The 16206-nt window shown below is 44.9% G+C and overlaps 2 protein-coding genes across 2 annotated transcripts in view; both read right to left on the bottom strand.

Moving 5' to 3' along the window:
* Positions 1 to 103: 103 nt before the first annotated feature.
* si:ch73-233m11.2 (NACHT, LRR and PYD domains-containing protein 12) lies at positions 104 to 8787 on the bottom strand. Its single transcript, XM_042085909.1, has 9 exons — positions 8368 to 8787; positions 6407 to 8192; positions 4340 to 4501; positions 3741 to 3908; positions 3368 to 3541; positions 2904 to 3074; positions 2587 to 2757; positions 1652 to 1819; positions 104 to 1550 (listed from the first exon to the last, which is right to left on the bottom strand). Exons 1-9 carry the CDS (start codon positions 8411 to 8413, stop codon positions 1481 to 1483), a joined length of 2916 nt encoding a protein of 971 aa, XP_041941843.1. The 5' UTR covers positions 8414 to 8787; the 3' UTR covers positions 104 to 1480.
* Positions 8788 to 12430: 3643 nt separating this feature from the next.
* Positions 12431 to 16206, bottom strand: part of LOC121705141 (keratin, type II cytoskeletal cochleal-like) — a 3834-nt gene continuing 58 nt past the window's right edge. The window contains exons 1-9 of the mRNA XM_042085954.1: positions 15534 to 16206; positions 14922 to 15130; positions 14695 to 14755; positions 14434 to 14529; positions 13960 to 14124; positions 13695 to 13820; positions 13038 to 13258; positions 12832 to 12869; positions 12431 to 12622 (exon numbers count right to left, since the gene is read on the bottom strand). The exon at positions 15534 to 16206 is cut by the window's right edge and continues 58 nt beyond it. Coding sequence (XP_041941888.1) covers positions 12543 to 12622; positions 12832 to 12869; positions 13038 to 13258; positions 13695 to 13820; positions 13960 to 14124; positions 14434 to 14529; positions 14695 to 14755; positions 14922 to 15130; positions 15534 to 15926 — 1389 coding nt within the window. The 5' untranslated portion in view covers positions 15927 to 16206 and the 3' untranslated portion in view covers positions 12431 to 12542. The remainder of the gene's footprint in view (positions 12623 to 12831; positions 12870 to 13037; positions 13259 to 13694; positions 13821 to 13959; positions 14125 to 14433; positions 14530 to 14694; positions 14756 to 14921; positions 15131 to 15533) is intronic.

Below are 16206 nucleotides of genomic sequence, written 5' to 3'. Positions count from 1 at the left end.
AATTGTAACGTGATTTATAATGAAGCTTTATTGAAACTTCAGGCTTGAAAGCACATCGATCACAGACTGAAATAGAGGAAATAGTACAGTGCTGCCAATAGTATGAAGTGTAATGTTTTATTGTGGTGAAAAATATGCTGTTACACTCTGCTGTTGGAATAACTCAAATATGAATGACTGACTTATGAAGATACTTTGCTACCATGGATCTGAAGGTACCAGGGATGCTACAGTTAACATAAACAAAGTAAAACCAGCAGTAAAAAATAATGTAAATCATCATTAACATTATTTAACTATTTAACATTACACAACATGATACAGGACACAATAACAAGGCACAGTTGGCTGGTGGCAGTTGCAAACGCGCTGTATGTTGCACCTAGGATCTTATAAAGGTTTTACCAAAAATAATCTAAATGCTTAAACTGGCTGGGTAGTGGTAGAGTAGTGGGTAAGGAGCTGGGCTAGCATGCAGTAGCCTGAAAATGTTGTGGTGTTCAACACCTGTCTTCCACCATTGTACTCTTAAGCAAGGCACTTAATCCCAAGATTCTCAGGAACAGTGACCCTTGTAATATAATTGTCAAATGCAGGGTTCCCACTCTAAGTGAAATGTAAAATCCCATGACTTTTCGCTGACAAAAAAACTGAATTTCCATGACCTACTTTATAATGAAGGGTACAAGATTTCAGAAGTCGCGTAGCGTTCAAGAATCTTTTACTTTTTTTAGAGCGGGAGATGAATAAATGGGTTTTGAATGAACAAAGTTGGACTAACCACAACTACTCAAGCAAGCAGTAAAGCTAATAACCAGATATACACCAATTCTGAATTGAAAATTCCCTGATATTCCATGACTTTGCTAGCCTGGGTTTTCCCATGCTGCCTTACGCACACGATTTTATTCACGCTGCTAGCCAGGCTATGACTTTGCACCCAAAACGATAAAATTCCCTGACTTTCCAAAATTCCATGATATTCCAGAAATTCCATGACCTGTGGGAACCCTGCAAATGTAAGTCGCTTTCGCTTTGGTTAAGCGTCTGCTAAATGAATAAATGTAAATGTCAAAAGCAATTTTTAAAGACTAAATAAAACTAAAATTAATTAAAATTCAAAAACTCTGAAGGAACTGCTGAAACCCATATATGAAAACTACACAAAACTATTTTTTCCTGGCAATACTAATACTGTGATATGACTGGTTTAATGGTCAATGTGTCTTATTGTAATACTGTCTGTATTGTCACGCCAAAGAAGACCTGACATGTTCTACTTACTGAAAAACAGTTCCCCTACAGGAAGAATAAAGTACCAATGCTATCCTATACAATACAAAACATGAAATGCCAAATAGTGAAAAGCAGAAGAACAGAATCCTGTACATTTCCTTTGGGGCACACTCTGTAAACAAGCACTGACATCTGAACTGTAATGAAAAAGGGCTTTGAGTAGCTGTGTGCTGATCATGAGGGCTCAGTATCTGATCCTGGAACAGCTCTCCATCAGCTCAAACACATCTTCACTCAGGTCATTATACTGCAAACTGAAAAAAACAACAACAACAGGTCAACAAGAATCAAATGTCTCAAAATGTGACACAAATCTCTACTTCTATCTTTTGACACTGCGGTCACCACCACTCACTTGAACTCCTTGAGGCCAGGGCAGCTCTTTACCAGCTGGACAAGGCTGGGGATGGAGCTGTCAGTCAAAGAGTTGTTCTTCAGGATGAGAGTCTTCAGAGAGCCATGCGCCCTCACTGCTTCACACAGATCCACCACACATTCATCTGTCAGGTCAATCATCTCCAAGCTAACACACACACACACACACACACACACACACGTCACAGTGGACAGAATTAATTCACCATTAATCCATTGGCCATTATAGAATAATTACGACTAGGAACTACACATACAACAAAAATATAATGACAGGAGCAAATATAGTCATTGTTAAAGGTGCAGTCAGCGATCGCTGTTATATGTACGGTAAATGTTATGTAACCCATAACATTTTTGTCACATCAGCAAACATCTCCTCACAATCCGCTAGCTGCCCATCCTGTGAGTACACTGTAAAAAAAAAATGTCTTTATAGGCAGCCCAGGCTCCAAAAACTGGAAACAAACTAAGTGGGGGCATCCGGTCTCCCAAACAAAAAACAAACACTGTGGAGTTTCTCTGGGAATACTGAAGGGAGGGAATACTAAGAAATTGTTATACTGTACAAACATAAACAAATGTGATGTCACACGCAAATTCTGACTGACACAAAGACCCCCCACACACACACAGAGTTGTCACACTGGCATCCATCAAATCTGTGTGCGTGTGCAGACAGAGAGGAGAGAGTGAATCCAGAGAGATGTCATTCCAAATGTTCCTAGAGAGGTTACCATGTGAGTAGTAGGTTTGTGTGTATGAGTGTTCCCGTGGGTGTGCAGGAGTTGAAGAAACATTTGCACTCTGGATGTGGTTCCAGGGTAGAATGTCAGTGAAGCTATGTTGCTGTGTGTGTGTATGAGTGTGTGTGTGTGTGTGTGTGTGTAGTGGGTGAGAGATGCTAGTACTCACTCCAGATCCTGTACGTTGCAGTGGCCGTGTTTCAGGGCATTCCACAGGTGTCTGGCTCCTCGGTCTCCCACTTTGTTCAAACCCAGAGCCAGAGCCTTCAGCTTAGAGCCACCACACAGCACTTCCTCCAGGGCACTGAACACTGGCAGGGTCAGCTCACACCGTGTCATACTGTACACACACACACACACACACACAAACAGATACATTTTAAACCCACACATTTTATTGCCTATATATTGCCTTCTACTGTATATATGCTTGGTGCTTCCAACTTTATGGGAATTGTTCTCATTCATTAGAAGAGAGATTGCCACCTGAGATTGATGAGAGAACATTCCGGCCCCTTGAGGCTCTCGCAGAGCAGCAACGCCCCCTCCTGGCCAAGGTCATTACAGGACAGGTCCAGCTCTGTCAGTGAGCCTCCTGATCGCACAGCAACAGCCAGAGCTGCACAACATGTGCCAGTCAGCCCACATTCAGTCAGCCTGGAAACACACACACACACACACACACAAACACACTCTTATCAGCTTTTTTTGTCTAGTTTTGAAGCAGCTTTGAACATTATCCTCAGGCTTTTGAAAGATGTGATGTGATATGATGACTATGTCTTCAGTGGACAGTCAGTCTGTCTGTCTGAGGCCTGCTTCATGTGAGTGAGATTGAGAAGTCTGTTCATCTGCACTCTCCCTATAACATGTGCCTGACTAAAGTGTATGTTTACTCCAGTGCTATTACAATGAGAGGTTGACTGTGTACATGTGAGCGTGTGCATTACTTGAGTGTGTGTATTTTGCTGCCGGGGTTGCTGAGGCCACGTGAGAGAGCGTTCACTCCAGAGTCACACAGGTCATTTCTGGTCAGATCAAGGGATGTTAAAGGACAGTGACCACAGCTCAAGGCCTCGGAGAGTGTGTTCATGGAGCCTGCGGTAAGATCACAGCTGTGGAGACTAATTTCACACACACACACACACACACATGCACACGCACACACACACACACAAAAACACACACAGTTAAAAACACTTACACCACAGATGACCTTGCCTGAGGTAATTTGTGCCTCAACATTAACCAAAGGCAGTTCCCCTCCTCACACACTGTCATAAGCACACTGAAGGAGAAGTGTGAACGTGTGTGTGTGTGTACCTGAGCTCTTGCAATTTACACTGCTGGCTCTTGAGTGCGTTGCTAAGCAGCGTGAGTCCCTCGTCGGTGAGCTTGTTGCCGCGCAGGTCCAGAGCACGCAGCTCACAGGCTGCAAGAGCCACAGACAGGTCCTTGCAAACCGCAGCGGTGAGTTTACACACAGGGACACTACACACACATACACACACAGGTACACAGATACACAATTAAACACACATAGAGTTCGGGCATTCGGGCACTGCACGACACAGCAGACAAAACAAACGGAGAATGTCCGCACACCATAGAAACTCCCAAACTTGAATTAATTAAAAAACCCGAAAGGGTCTTCTTCAGGCAAATGGACCTTCAACCTGACATGGCTCCATTTGCCTGAAGACCCTGTCGGGCACCTGGCCTAAAGGGATGTGCACGCAACCACTCTACCAGACAACACAGCAGACACTCACATTACTTTGTGGCACAAGCAATGTCCTGTTTGGAATGCAATTGTAATGCAAGTGTGACTGTGTAAGCTATGCAGAAACGCTGCCATTGCTGCTGAAGACACTGAGGACACCGTCACACTCACTCACGCAGGCAGACATGTGCTTCTGTACCTGAGCGTGCGCAGTGAGGAGTGGGTGAGCGCGGGACACAGCACCTGGACGCCCTCGTCTCCCAGGCTGGAGTAGGAGAGGTCAAGCCGGGTGGTGACTCCCTCTCTCAGGCCCTCCGCCAGATGGGCCAAGGAGTCTGGAGTCAGGACACTCTGAGACAGTCTGAGGAACACACACACACACAGACACACACACACACAGAGACACACACACACAGATACACAGGCAGGATTAGTGACAAAACCAACTCAGTACACAGAGTCTACAGTACGGGCCCTTGTTAAAAGGCTGGGGAAAGTGCAAAGTCAGTAAGCAATTGTGTCCTGCGCATGAACTAAATCCACTGTGTGCCGTGTGGGAGCATTGAGCTGGCTCACCTGTGTGTGCTCAGGATCTTGGTTGTGGTATTAAATTAGCAAGTAGATTTTGTATATAGTGATTGATTCATTTACCTTTAGTTACACTTCAGACTTTGCACTTTGACCAGCATTTAAATTAGGGCCCATTATGTAAATATGAATGAAAATAAATTTGAATTTGAATTAGATTCCACCTGGAAGGTATATGCAGTCCTGTGCAGCATTGTTCTATTCCAAACTATGCTGTACTACTGAACTATTAGGGAGGTGGTAGAGTTGTAGTCTGGAAGCTTTATACTGAAAACAACTTCATCAGTCCATGTTGCAACACAATTTCAACATATTCACACATATGATGGCCCAACCCATTTCCCGGAACATTTCCGTACCAGAATGAACACACAGAAAACAACAGATTGCAGTGAATTCTAGGGCTGCACCTTTTGGGGAAAATGTCTAATGGCAATTTTTCTGGCAGATTGCAATTGCAATTTGATTTGTGATATCATTTTTGAGAGTCAATCTTCAGTTCAGTATTCCAAATTTGGCTTTAAGTAATTTGCCAAATTTGGCTTCTGCAGCACCGGAGCGCCACAGGGAACTGTGCTATCTCCAGTCCTGTTCACCCTGTACACATCTGACTTCAGCTACAACACCGAGTCATGCCACATGCAGAAGTTTTCTGATGATACTGCAATTGTGGGGTGTATCAGGAACGGGCAGGAGGAGGAGTACAGGAGCCTGGTGGAGGACTTTGTGCAATGGTGCAAACTCAATCATCTTCAACTTAACACTTCAAAGACCAAGGAGATGGTGGTGGATCTCGCACATATGCATAACCCCCCCCCCCCCCCCCCCCCATGCCACAGCCGAACTGTGGCCACACTTATACATTTTCTTAAATAGTAAAATATATAGATATATAGACTTTACTTTATTTCTGCATTGTTGCACTGTTGGACTTACTCACTTGCACTATCACCATGACCACTATCACCATTGCACTACCACCATGACACTCATTCACACAGAGCACCTTAGAGCACCTTACCATACCTTACTATGCACAGAGAATCACAGGCTCAGTCCCTGCTTCAGTCATTGCAAGCGCCTCTGATTGATTAATCACCACTATGTGGATACTGTTTTTAGAATTGATTTAGATTAAGTGTAGTATAATTTGTATTTTTGTCATTTTTATTTTATATATTATATATTTATATAGTATATTTTTATATATTGTATTTAAGTTTAATTAGTATAATTTGTATTTTAGTATATTTAGCATATTCTTTATCTTCTACTGTCCTTATTGCTTAGTTGTGTTTTTATATTATATACTTTAATTACTCTTTCTGCTGTTAAAGAATGTGTGTTGTCTGTATGCTGCTGAGACCTTGAATTTCCCCTGGGGATCAATAAAGTATCTATCTATCTATCTATCTATCTATCTAAGTAGGGCCACTTCTGATTCGTGAGATGCCAGATGCAAAAGAAGCTTCACTTTCTGTTACACAAGGAGGATGACATTAATATAAAAATCATCAATCAATCAATCAATCAATCAAGATTAAATGTGTGGACAGAGTTGTGAGCTGCTTTGCGATTAGTTAATTGCATTAAAAATGGATTCATTGTGCAGTCCTAATGGGTTCCATGCTGAACTGAACTCAAGCCTATGCTAGTGATCTTGATGTAGTGTCCTTACATGATGCTGTGAGCCAGCTTAAAGGCTGGAAGCAGCAGTGACGTATGATCAGTGGTCAGGCCCCTGCTGCTGTAAAGGTTCAGCTGCTGAACCTCCTCAGCGCAGCTCAGCACATAGCTCAGTGCAGCGCAGTCTGCCCTTTCCATGCCACCGTAGCTGATCCCCAGTCTGGCGCCCGGGCTGCTTATGCTCCGCTTCACGAGCGCTCGGTTCTGCGTCTCCCTCAGCAGACGGAAGCAGCGCAGGTGGCGCTCTTTGTAGTAGCCTTCCAGGGTCTCCCGCGCGTGGGTCTCCAGCCAGCGCTGGACCTCTGCTGCCTGACCGCCAGCATAGCCGGCCTCAAGCAGTCCCTCCAGCGGCGCCCGCTGGGACGCCTCCGACAGACCGGCCACAAAGGCCTCCGCCAGCTCCACAAAGGCCTCCTTCAGATCGGTCATCATCTCCTCCGCTCCGCCGTCCCACCCGCAGCCCTCCAGGAAGAAGCTGACGGCCGTGAGGAACTGCTGCATCACGGGACACAGAAAGACGAACGTGCGGTCTCCGTGGGCGTCGAAGCCCTCTTGCAGAAAGGTACTCAACAGCGGGGAGGAGAGGAAGCGCTCCAGACCGCACGACGCCAGCTCCCCTCGGGAGCAAAAGTCTCGACAATCGTCCATGGAGCAGACCCGCGCGAGCTGGGCTAACCCGCGCAGGAGAGTGCGGACGAGGGGCGCCTCCTGGGCTTGACCCGCCACTGCCGGGCTGGCGCTGGTGGTAATGGGCCTCAGGCGGAGGGCTGCGGCGTGGGCCAACAGATGCGTGAGCGTCTCGGGAGGAGCACCTCCAGCTCGCTGCAAGGCACAAGCCACGGAGGCCAGCGTCCAGCAGAAGAAGGGCCGGCTGCTGAGCTCATACATCCCAAACCCGCGCTCACAGACCTGGGTCAGCTCAGATGCCAGGCGCCCGTCGTCGTCGGGGAGGACGCGCTGGAAGAACCGGCTCCTCTGAGACGGGGAGAAGCCCAGCACCACCACACACTTGCCACCAGGGGGCAGTGCGTCCGGGTCTGGCACCTGTCTGGACGCTATGAGGAGGGAGGCAGCGGGCAGCAGTGTTCCCTGCGCCAGACTGCAGAGCAGGTGGGAGATGGGCACCGGTTGCCTGGGGTCAGAACACAGAGTGAGCTCAGAGGGAGGGGAGAGCAGCTTGGAGATGTCGGGGAGGTGAGGGGTTTGGTCCAGCCCGTCCAGGAGCAGGAGGAGCCGGGGCAGGGCGGCGGAGGAGGAGGACCGTTCCCCCAGAATGTAAGAAATGGTCGCGGAGGAGAGGTGAGGGTGAGCCAAGAGGAGAAGATTCTCCAGAGACAAACAGTTTCGCTTCATCTCCTCCAATTCTCCCACAGACCCGGACTCCCTCGCATTACTCACCCACGTGGTCACACACTCACTGACACACACGCGTAGGAGCATGTCATAGCCCTTTAGCACCTGGGCCTTTGACCAATCCTGTGCCAACTTCTCTAGACACATACTCTTCCCTGCCCCTGCCGGTCCCACCAACACCACCACCCTCTTTTCCAACAGTGTGTCTTCAGAAGTCAGCACACTGGTGATGACTTCATCTAAGCCTTGTCTGCTCTTGTCCTGTTCTGTGAGCTGGCTTGCTTCAGGGCAAAGGGAAGCTGTCAGGGGGGTGTGCTGGTCTCTACTGAGCACACTTGCAGGGCACTCGCGGCCCAGGAGGCAGTCTCTCCCCTCTGGAGTCAGCGGCGGCGTCAGCAACGCCTGCATGTGCGCTGATCGTGCAACTGTGAGACAGAGAACGAGATTCCATTTAGCCCAGTGCAAACATGATCATGTATAGAGACAATACATAGCTTGTCGTAGTTTAGTTGTTTGTTTGTTAAGATCGACTACTAGGAAGCACGGGGAAAATATAGTCTGAAAAACTAATATCCTAAATGGTCGAACTCAAAGACATACTTAGCCAACTGTCCGTGCTATCGGAGCCATCTTGTGTTGTTGCCATCACCTTCTCTTTGAAACACACGTTGTAAAATAAAACGAAACGATTCTGATGTTCAAATTCGAAGTCAAGTCGAACATCAACTGCACACTCTTTAGCACAAGATAGAAATGGAGAAGGAAAGGAAGTGAATGATGTGCAATATCCCGTAACGACTCCACAGTCCAAAACACACCCTACATGAAATTAATCATAATCTGTCTACTTGCGGGCATGAAAAAGAGTAGCCTATGTCGTTTCAATAAGATAATAACGTATGAATGCATCTCATGCACACTCTAAAGTTCACATCATGACCAGACGAATGTGTAAAATGGTTTAGACAAAAGTATAAACTAGATATAGTTAGGTCGCTCGTCCACACCAGTGATTCTTAAAATGACGACAGTAGGTTAATGTATAACATTTTCCACTAGGTGCCAGCATTTCACTATTTTCAAGCAAGGATGCCTTGTTTATGACTAGGCCTACAGTAAACTCGTCTACCTCAGTAGTACCAGACTAGTGCTGAGGACTTAACCCTCTTGTTGTGTTGGTGTTCAAATTTGACCGATTGACAATTATTTTCTCTCAAAAATAACCTCAAAAACCTTTCCCAAATAATCCTCCCCTTTCTGACTTGCATGAGCTCAGGCCATACATAGCAAATGGAAGTTCAAAACTGGTAATATCCAATAGACCTTAAGTTGATATAAAGGTCTATCACAACATTAGATGATAATATATGTGGTACTATGGATTTATAAAAAAGTTGCATCATCTACCTGTTACACATCTAGCAGGGCTCTCAAGTGTCACGCATTGAGCGTGACAGTCACTCATTTCAGTCTTTTGTCACGCTTTCCCGCCACACATTGTATTTCCCACGCAGAAAAACTATTTATATATTTAGTAGGCTATGTTGCTGTAGCGCCCAAAATGTCTCTGGCCGCCGCGCCGCTTTCACTATGAAACCGGCAGGAATCAAGCGCGTCTCCCCTGGAGTTGAGCCTGTCACTTATCAGCCAATCAAAAATAACGAGAGGGGCTACACAATAGCCAATCAGAAAATAGCACTATTGTATCTGGGTAAGATTTAACGCAACAACCAATGAAAAAACGCGTATCCTGGAATTGTTGAACGTGAATTATTGAACACGAACCTGTTACCTCTTCCAAGTTTCGTTCACCTTGAAGCTTCGAGCATTAGTTCATGGTTTCAGCACAGTAAGTCATCTTTTAATGATACAACAAATCCACAACTAGTTTGACACAAACAATGACAACGTGACTGCTGCTAGAGAATGTTTCCCAGAATGTTTCCTTTTGCCCCATTTTGACAACACTTTGACTGAGGAGTGCATTGCTCCTACATACTGTAGCCAATAATCAAATGCCTGCTCTCTTTTGGAAAGCTGAGACACTGTTGGAAAAAGAATAGGATAACTGTGTGATGTAGCCTACTGACACAAAGTTACAAAGGCTAGATTATTATTTTCTTTTTCTACTGGATAACAAGCATCTTTGAACTGACCACATTTCAGCCCTGTAGGTCTTGACTTGATATGACTTGAGTCCTAGCATTAGGTCTTTTCATGCTGTGTGCAAAAAGATATCAATATAGAATGACAACATGAGTACTTTAGACCATTATTTGCCAAGATATGCTCATGCATTTTGTAAAATGCCCTATGAAAACTCCCCATAGGACTTTGGGTTATCCAAAATGCATACTGGCAATCAAATGCTTACTGCATATGAACCCCTTAGCATAATCTTGGCCTCAAATGAAAGGTAATACTCTGAAGTTTCATGCTATGCTTGCATTTGGATTGTAGGCTACTTCAGGTTCTGATATAACTACACTAAATATGGAATAATGACAAAAAATACAAATCTTTACCATTTCTATTTCAATTCAATTGGTGTGTATAAGATGGGCTATATTTCTGCACAACTAATATTGGATCAACTGTTAACCGACCTGGGGCTGGTGTATGCTAGCTGGTGATGCTAGTTGTGCGTGTAAATCCTCACACCCCTAACCTTAAGAGCGGCTCTAACCGCTGAGTTGGAAGCTTGGGCTTTTAGCTCAGTGGTTAGAGCGCTCGACTCCCATGCCGGTGTGTTGAGGTGGCAGGTTCGAGGGCCGTGAGCAGCGGACGAAACGACCTCTGTTACACTGGAACATCTGAAGGCATATTAATAACAGCAACAAAAAGTTGTAGTATTATTAATGAAACACCCCCATTCTCGCAACCTGTCTGACCAGCCACCCCTTTATCCCCCGGACGGATTTGTCGACGGGGAATGTCACTCTTAACCTGACCCTAGCCAGATGAATTTCGCTCCGCCTAGCTCCACTCATCCATCTGGAACCGATCCATTAAAGTGTTGCTTCAGAAGGCTGGGCCTAATCAAAAAATGCTTGCATATGATTGAATAAGCCACTTGTCCGTCATCTATTGACGTGCTACTTCAACCACTCACATCGAAGCCAACCGTGACGCTAATAACAGTCTCACAGTCGCTTCTACGCTATGTCACATCTATGAAACTCCCGCCCTGCGTCCTGATTGGCTGAACCATAAAGTCGGTTGCAGAAATCACTCTCAATGGAAGAGGTCCCAGATGGATGTGAGTGAAGCTAGGCGGAGCTAAGGCGGAAATTCATCTGGCTAGGGTCAGGTTATGTCACTCTTGCCTGTCCTCAAAACTTGAGAGCCCTGATCTAGGCCTACTTTCACCTAGACATGGGGAGTGGTGCTGTGAGAATCACGTTGATTTCTTTGAAGACAGGTTTGTTTTCGCCAACTTATCAGGCTCTGAGAATGTGGTCAGTAGGACATGAGCCAGAGGACTGGGCTTTCACACCCCCAGCATCAGTTAGCCTACAACTCAGAGGCATGCCACATGCAGAAGTTCTCTGCCGACACTGCAAATGAATGGTGTATTAGGAAGGGACAGGAGGGAGAGTGCAGGAGCCTGGTGGAGGATTTTGTTAAATGGTGTTGGTCGAGCCATCTGCAGCTGAACACTTCAAAGACCTCAGAGATGATAGTGGACTTCTGGAAGTCCAGTCTCCCTCTGTTATCAGGAAATGACCCGGGTCGGACTCAAACATGGGTCCCCGTGGGCACTTGGGCCCAATCTGTGACTAGTTGTGCTACTAAATGCTCAATTTAAAAGTAAATAAATAAATAAATAAATCTATCTTAGAATGTTTTGTCTATCTATGGCTGTGAAACCTTTTGAGCACTGTTGCTTAGCAATGTTGAGTATTGTTGTTTGGGTACATTCAGTGATATTTTTCTGGAGTACTTTAATAGGCAAATCATCAATAGGCAAATAGTCATGATCATCCAACCAGTGCACATGGAACCGGTTGCCCACAAGCAAAAATACTACAGCCTCCACCATTTACAGTTTTTTCTCTGTCACTTTCTCACATTAAAATGGAACAAACAGCATGTAGCAGAGGGTCATCCAGCGGAGAGGCTGTTACACCTCATAAGTGCATTTTTTTCTGTGAACTTACAAGATGTAATAACCCCTCCACTGGTGCATCAGGGCCGTTTGACAATCTCAAACGTGCATTTCTTTCTGTAAACTTATCCCTTAGGTTTCACCCCCAAGGCTGCATCACTGTCTTCTGTCATGGGTTGTTCTGTGGTGTCCCTGCAGAGATTCTCCTTCCATGGGTATGATCACTGCTGCCTTGTTGATTTACTCTACCCCTCCCTCTCTTTGTCAACTTTAGGTGTGGTAAAGGACACAAGGAATTAGAAGACTCACAAGCATATTCATTCTCTGCGATCATATCAAGTATGTAGAGTGTTTGTCAAAGGTGTTTTTCCAAACTTTCAAGGATACCAAGAAAATATTCTGTACACAGTGAGTAACCTTCATATAATAATCTTTTGTCATACAGACAGTTTATTTGTATTGAAACAACCCGGTTACAGCTAAATATAGTGAAGATCTAAACATGCAATGAAAAAAGAATGCATTCAGTGTACTGTATTCAATAATGTGAATGTAGAAATGTGTGTGTGTGTGTGTGTGTGTGTGTGTGTGTGTGTGTGTGTGTGTGTGTGTGTGTGTGAAGTGTGTGTGCCTGCCTGGAGGTATGACTGTCTTGAGTCTCTATAACTCAGCATTCTGAGACACTGTCCTCAATAACTTTGATGAGTACTTTTGATGTTGACTTCTTGCGGGATCTGAACGGGTGGGCTGGATCAGAGAGAGAGAAAACTAGAATGAAACAGACACAAATTTCTTTCTCTCTCTCTCTCTCACACACACACACACGCACACACACACACACACACACGCACGCACGCACACACACACACACACACACACACACACACAAACACACGTGCAAGGCAAATATCGACAACAAATCTGCAACTCAATATCTCACTCTTGCATGAACTCACAGGTTGTCTGGACATTGACAGTATGGTCCTTTCCAATCCTGTGAAATAATATCAACACAAAATGAAAAAATAAAAATTAGCAAAACATATTAGCAAAACAATTATCAAAACATATAATACTACTACTACTACTACTAATAATAATAATAATATATCAATAATCATGTAACAATAGAATTTGTCTCATTCTTATTTTTATATCTGACCTTCTTTCCTCTCCTTCCAGTAGACTACGGTAGGTGGCAATCTCAATATCCAGTGCCAGTTTGGTATTCATAAGCTCCTGGTAGTCACGCAATTGCTTGGCCATGTCTTGCTTTCCTTCCTGAAGGGTTTTCTTTAGGTTTCGGATTCTGGCTTGGGCATCCTTCACTGCCACCTCCCCCTGGTTCTCTGAATCCGCAATTTGGGCCTCCAGGTAGGCACGCTGCAAAAACAGAGTACACCACACTACACCATCAGAGCTGTTATTGTTTTAGTACACTTATTACATTCTTGGCTGAAAATATTGATATTATTTTGAGGATAGTTTTAAATAAAGCTGAAGTGCATTATATCCTGTAAACTATATATTGTCCCTTTGAGAATATGTCACTTTTCCTCCTTGTTTTATCTAGTCTTGATTTTTTATTTCATAGTCATTAAAACCCTAAAGGAGAAGTCTTCATGTTTTATGATTAATTACTGTAAATACACAAATAGTCCCATCACAACTGGTGAATGCAGACGGGAGAGTAAGACTGCTCATGATTAACTCTAGTCTATTCATATATGGAAGTGCTGATACTCTGTGTTGTGTCTATACATTTCTGTTCTGTAGTTTCTGTTCCGAGGGGTTGCTATGGTGACAGGCGCTCTCTCACCTGTGCTTTTGCATTGTTGATGTCATTCTCCAGGCGTGTGAGGTTGCGCTTGATATCAGAAATCTCCTGTCTGGCTATCCTCAGCTTCTCTGAGGACTGGTCAGCTTGGGCCGAGATCTGATTAAACTATTCACACACAGAGACTGCAGCTCATTAACAGTTTTGAGAGAGAGAGAGAGAGAGAGAGTGAGAGAGAGAGAAGAGAGAGAGAGCAGGAGTATAAGAGATGGTGCATTGTTGTGCTGTAGTGTGTGTGTGTTCTTACCTTGGTCTGGTGCCAGACCTCAACTTCCTTGCGGCTGCGTAAGGAAATGCCCTCATACTGTTCCTTCACGTCACACACAATCTGCTGCATGTCCAGTTCTCGTGAGTTGTCCATCTCAACGATTACTGAGATGTCCTGCAACTCAGCCTGCAGCTCACTGAGCTCCTGACCGCAGGGGCATCAACCAGCAGAGAGAACATAGAGGTTTTATTCAGTCTAACTTACTTATCTTTTTGTTGAATTTCATTTAAAAACAGAGAGTGATAGATAGATAGACAAATCGATAGATAGAGAGAGAGAGAGACAAAAAAGGGAGAAATTGAGAATGGGAAGGATAAATATCATTTGGCCCACTCTGTAGGTGCTATAAATTTGGCAGACTGCAATAGTATGGAGCAAGACTTATGATTAATGGTATGAACTACTATGACTAAAAATATAAGAATTATAGATGTATAGTTTAAATGCTATTACCTGTTCATACAATGTCTTGAACACATTTATATCTTGGGTGAGGCTGGTCCATTTCCCCTCCAAATCAGATTGTTTCAGGTACGCAGTATCTACATCCTAAGACATATCAGCACAAATGGGTGGCTGGACACAGAGAAGGCATTACAGAAGCTTTGACAGTGTGGCAAACTATGTGCTTATTAGATCTATCCAGAGATGTTGAGAGTTTGCTGCTGCTGGTGTTAGTTGGTGTTGGTGTTGATGCGTGTATTATGCGCCTACCCTCTTCAGGATGACAAACTCATTTTCTGCTCCATTTCTCCTGTTGATCTCCTCCTCATACCTGCAAACAGGTGAGGTGAGACAGTGCCATCAATGTCAAAACACATTTCACCAAACCAGAGCTGAACTTCAAGATTGTTTTGCTGCATTCTGAGCATTCTGTCATGTTGAGTATGTGAGGAATTCCTTCATGTTTCAGGTATAAGCTATGACTGTAGGTGACTCACTTCTGCTTCCCGTCCCCCACTTCCACATGAACCCTCTCAAGCTCTCTTTGAAGGTACTGTTTGTCCACTGCAAGCTGCCGTAACTGTGCCTGCAGGGTCTGGATGTAGGAGTCGAGCAGGGGCTCGCACTTAGAGGGAGGACGAGCGCCTTTCTGCAGCACCTGCCACTTGGTCTCCAGCACTTTATTCTGCTGCTCCAGTTGCCGCACCTAGTGTGTGTGTTTGTGTGTGTGTGTGTGTGTGTGTGTGTGTGTGTGTATGGAAGGGACAGGAAGGTGGATTAGGAGTGGGAGTTGAGGGTGAGATGGAGAGAGTATAAAAGAGGAGTGAAAAAGAGAGAGAGAGAGAAAGAGAGAGAGGGGAGTAGAAAAGAGAGACAAGTGAAAACGAATGACACTTAAAAACAGAAGCGTTATGTCATAAATGTTTATGACTTGTTTATGACACGTTCATGACAGTGTCATGTCACTCTTACATGTATTACAATATTACATTGCATTACACTTGTATGTCGATACTGTCAAGTAAAGTGTAACCCAAAAGGGCAATGCCTGAGCTAATGTTTGGTAGGCTCTAACACTCACACAGACACACTTAGGCTCAGGTACTTACCTTATCAATAATGGAAGCAAATCGATTGTTGAGTTTCTTGATTTGTTCTTTCTCCTGCATGCGCACAGCTTGAATAGTGGGGTCGATCTCCAAGTTCAGAGGCGTTAGCAGGCTCTGGTTCACGGACACAGCTGTGATGGGCTTACCCACATAGAAGCCCCACGCCGGGTAGGTAGTGCCCAGCGAGCCAGCACTGAAACCAAGGCCAGAGCCAGACCCCAGAGAGCGACTGCTGAAGTTCTGGGTGCTGCCACTGAAGCGTTTGCGTTGCGCACTCATGGCTGATAGAGACGAGAGAGAGACAGAGACAGAGAGGCGAGTTTGCCTGTTCCTCTGATGTGGAATTCTGAAGAGGAAGCGTCTATGTCTGTTGAGGGGTGGGTGTGTATGCATGTGTGTGGTTTATGTGTGTTGTCCCGTGGAGTAACATGATGACATGATTGTCATGGACAAACCAGTCAGAGCTGTTCTGTTCAGGTACTCTGTAGGGCCCCCCTCTCAACCTGGCAGTCCCCTCTGTTACCCTCTAGGGGTTTCTCTAAGGGAGAGTTTACCACACTGTGTTCTCATCTGCATTCCACATTCCAATTTGAATGCAAATGAAATGACATTTAGTCACACCCACCTCTAGGGCCACTGCATAGCTGGTTTTAAAACTCTGTCATTAAAGTCA

Source organism: Alosa sapidissima, chromosome 3, assembly GCF_018492685.1.
Source record: "Alosa sapidissima isolate fAloSap1 chromosome 3, fAloSap1.pri, whole genome shotgun sequence".
NCBI classification, from domain to species: Eukaryota; Metazoa; Chordata; class Actinopteri; order Clupeiformes; family Clupeidae; genus Alosa; species Alosa sapidissima.
The sequence above is the reverse complement of the archived record's forward strand: the minus strand, read 5'-3'. Positions and strand labels throughout refer to the sequence as shown.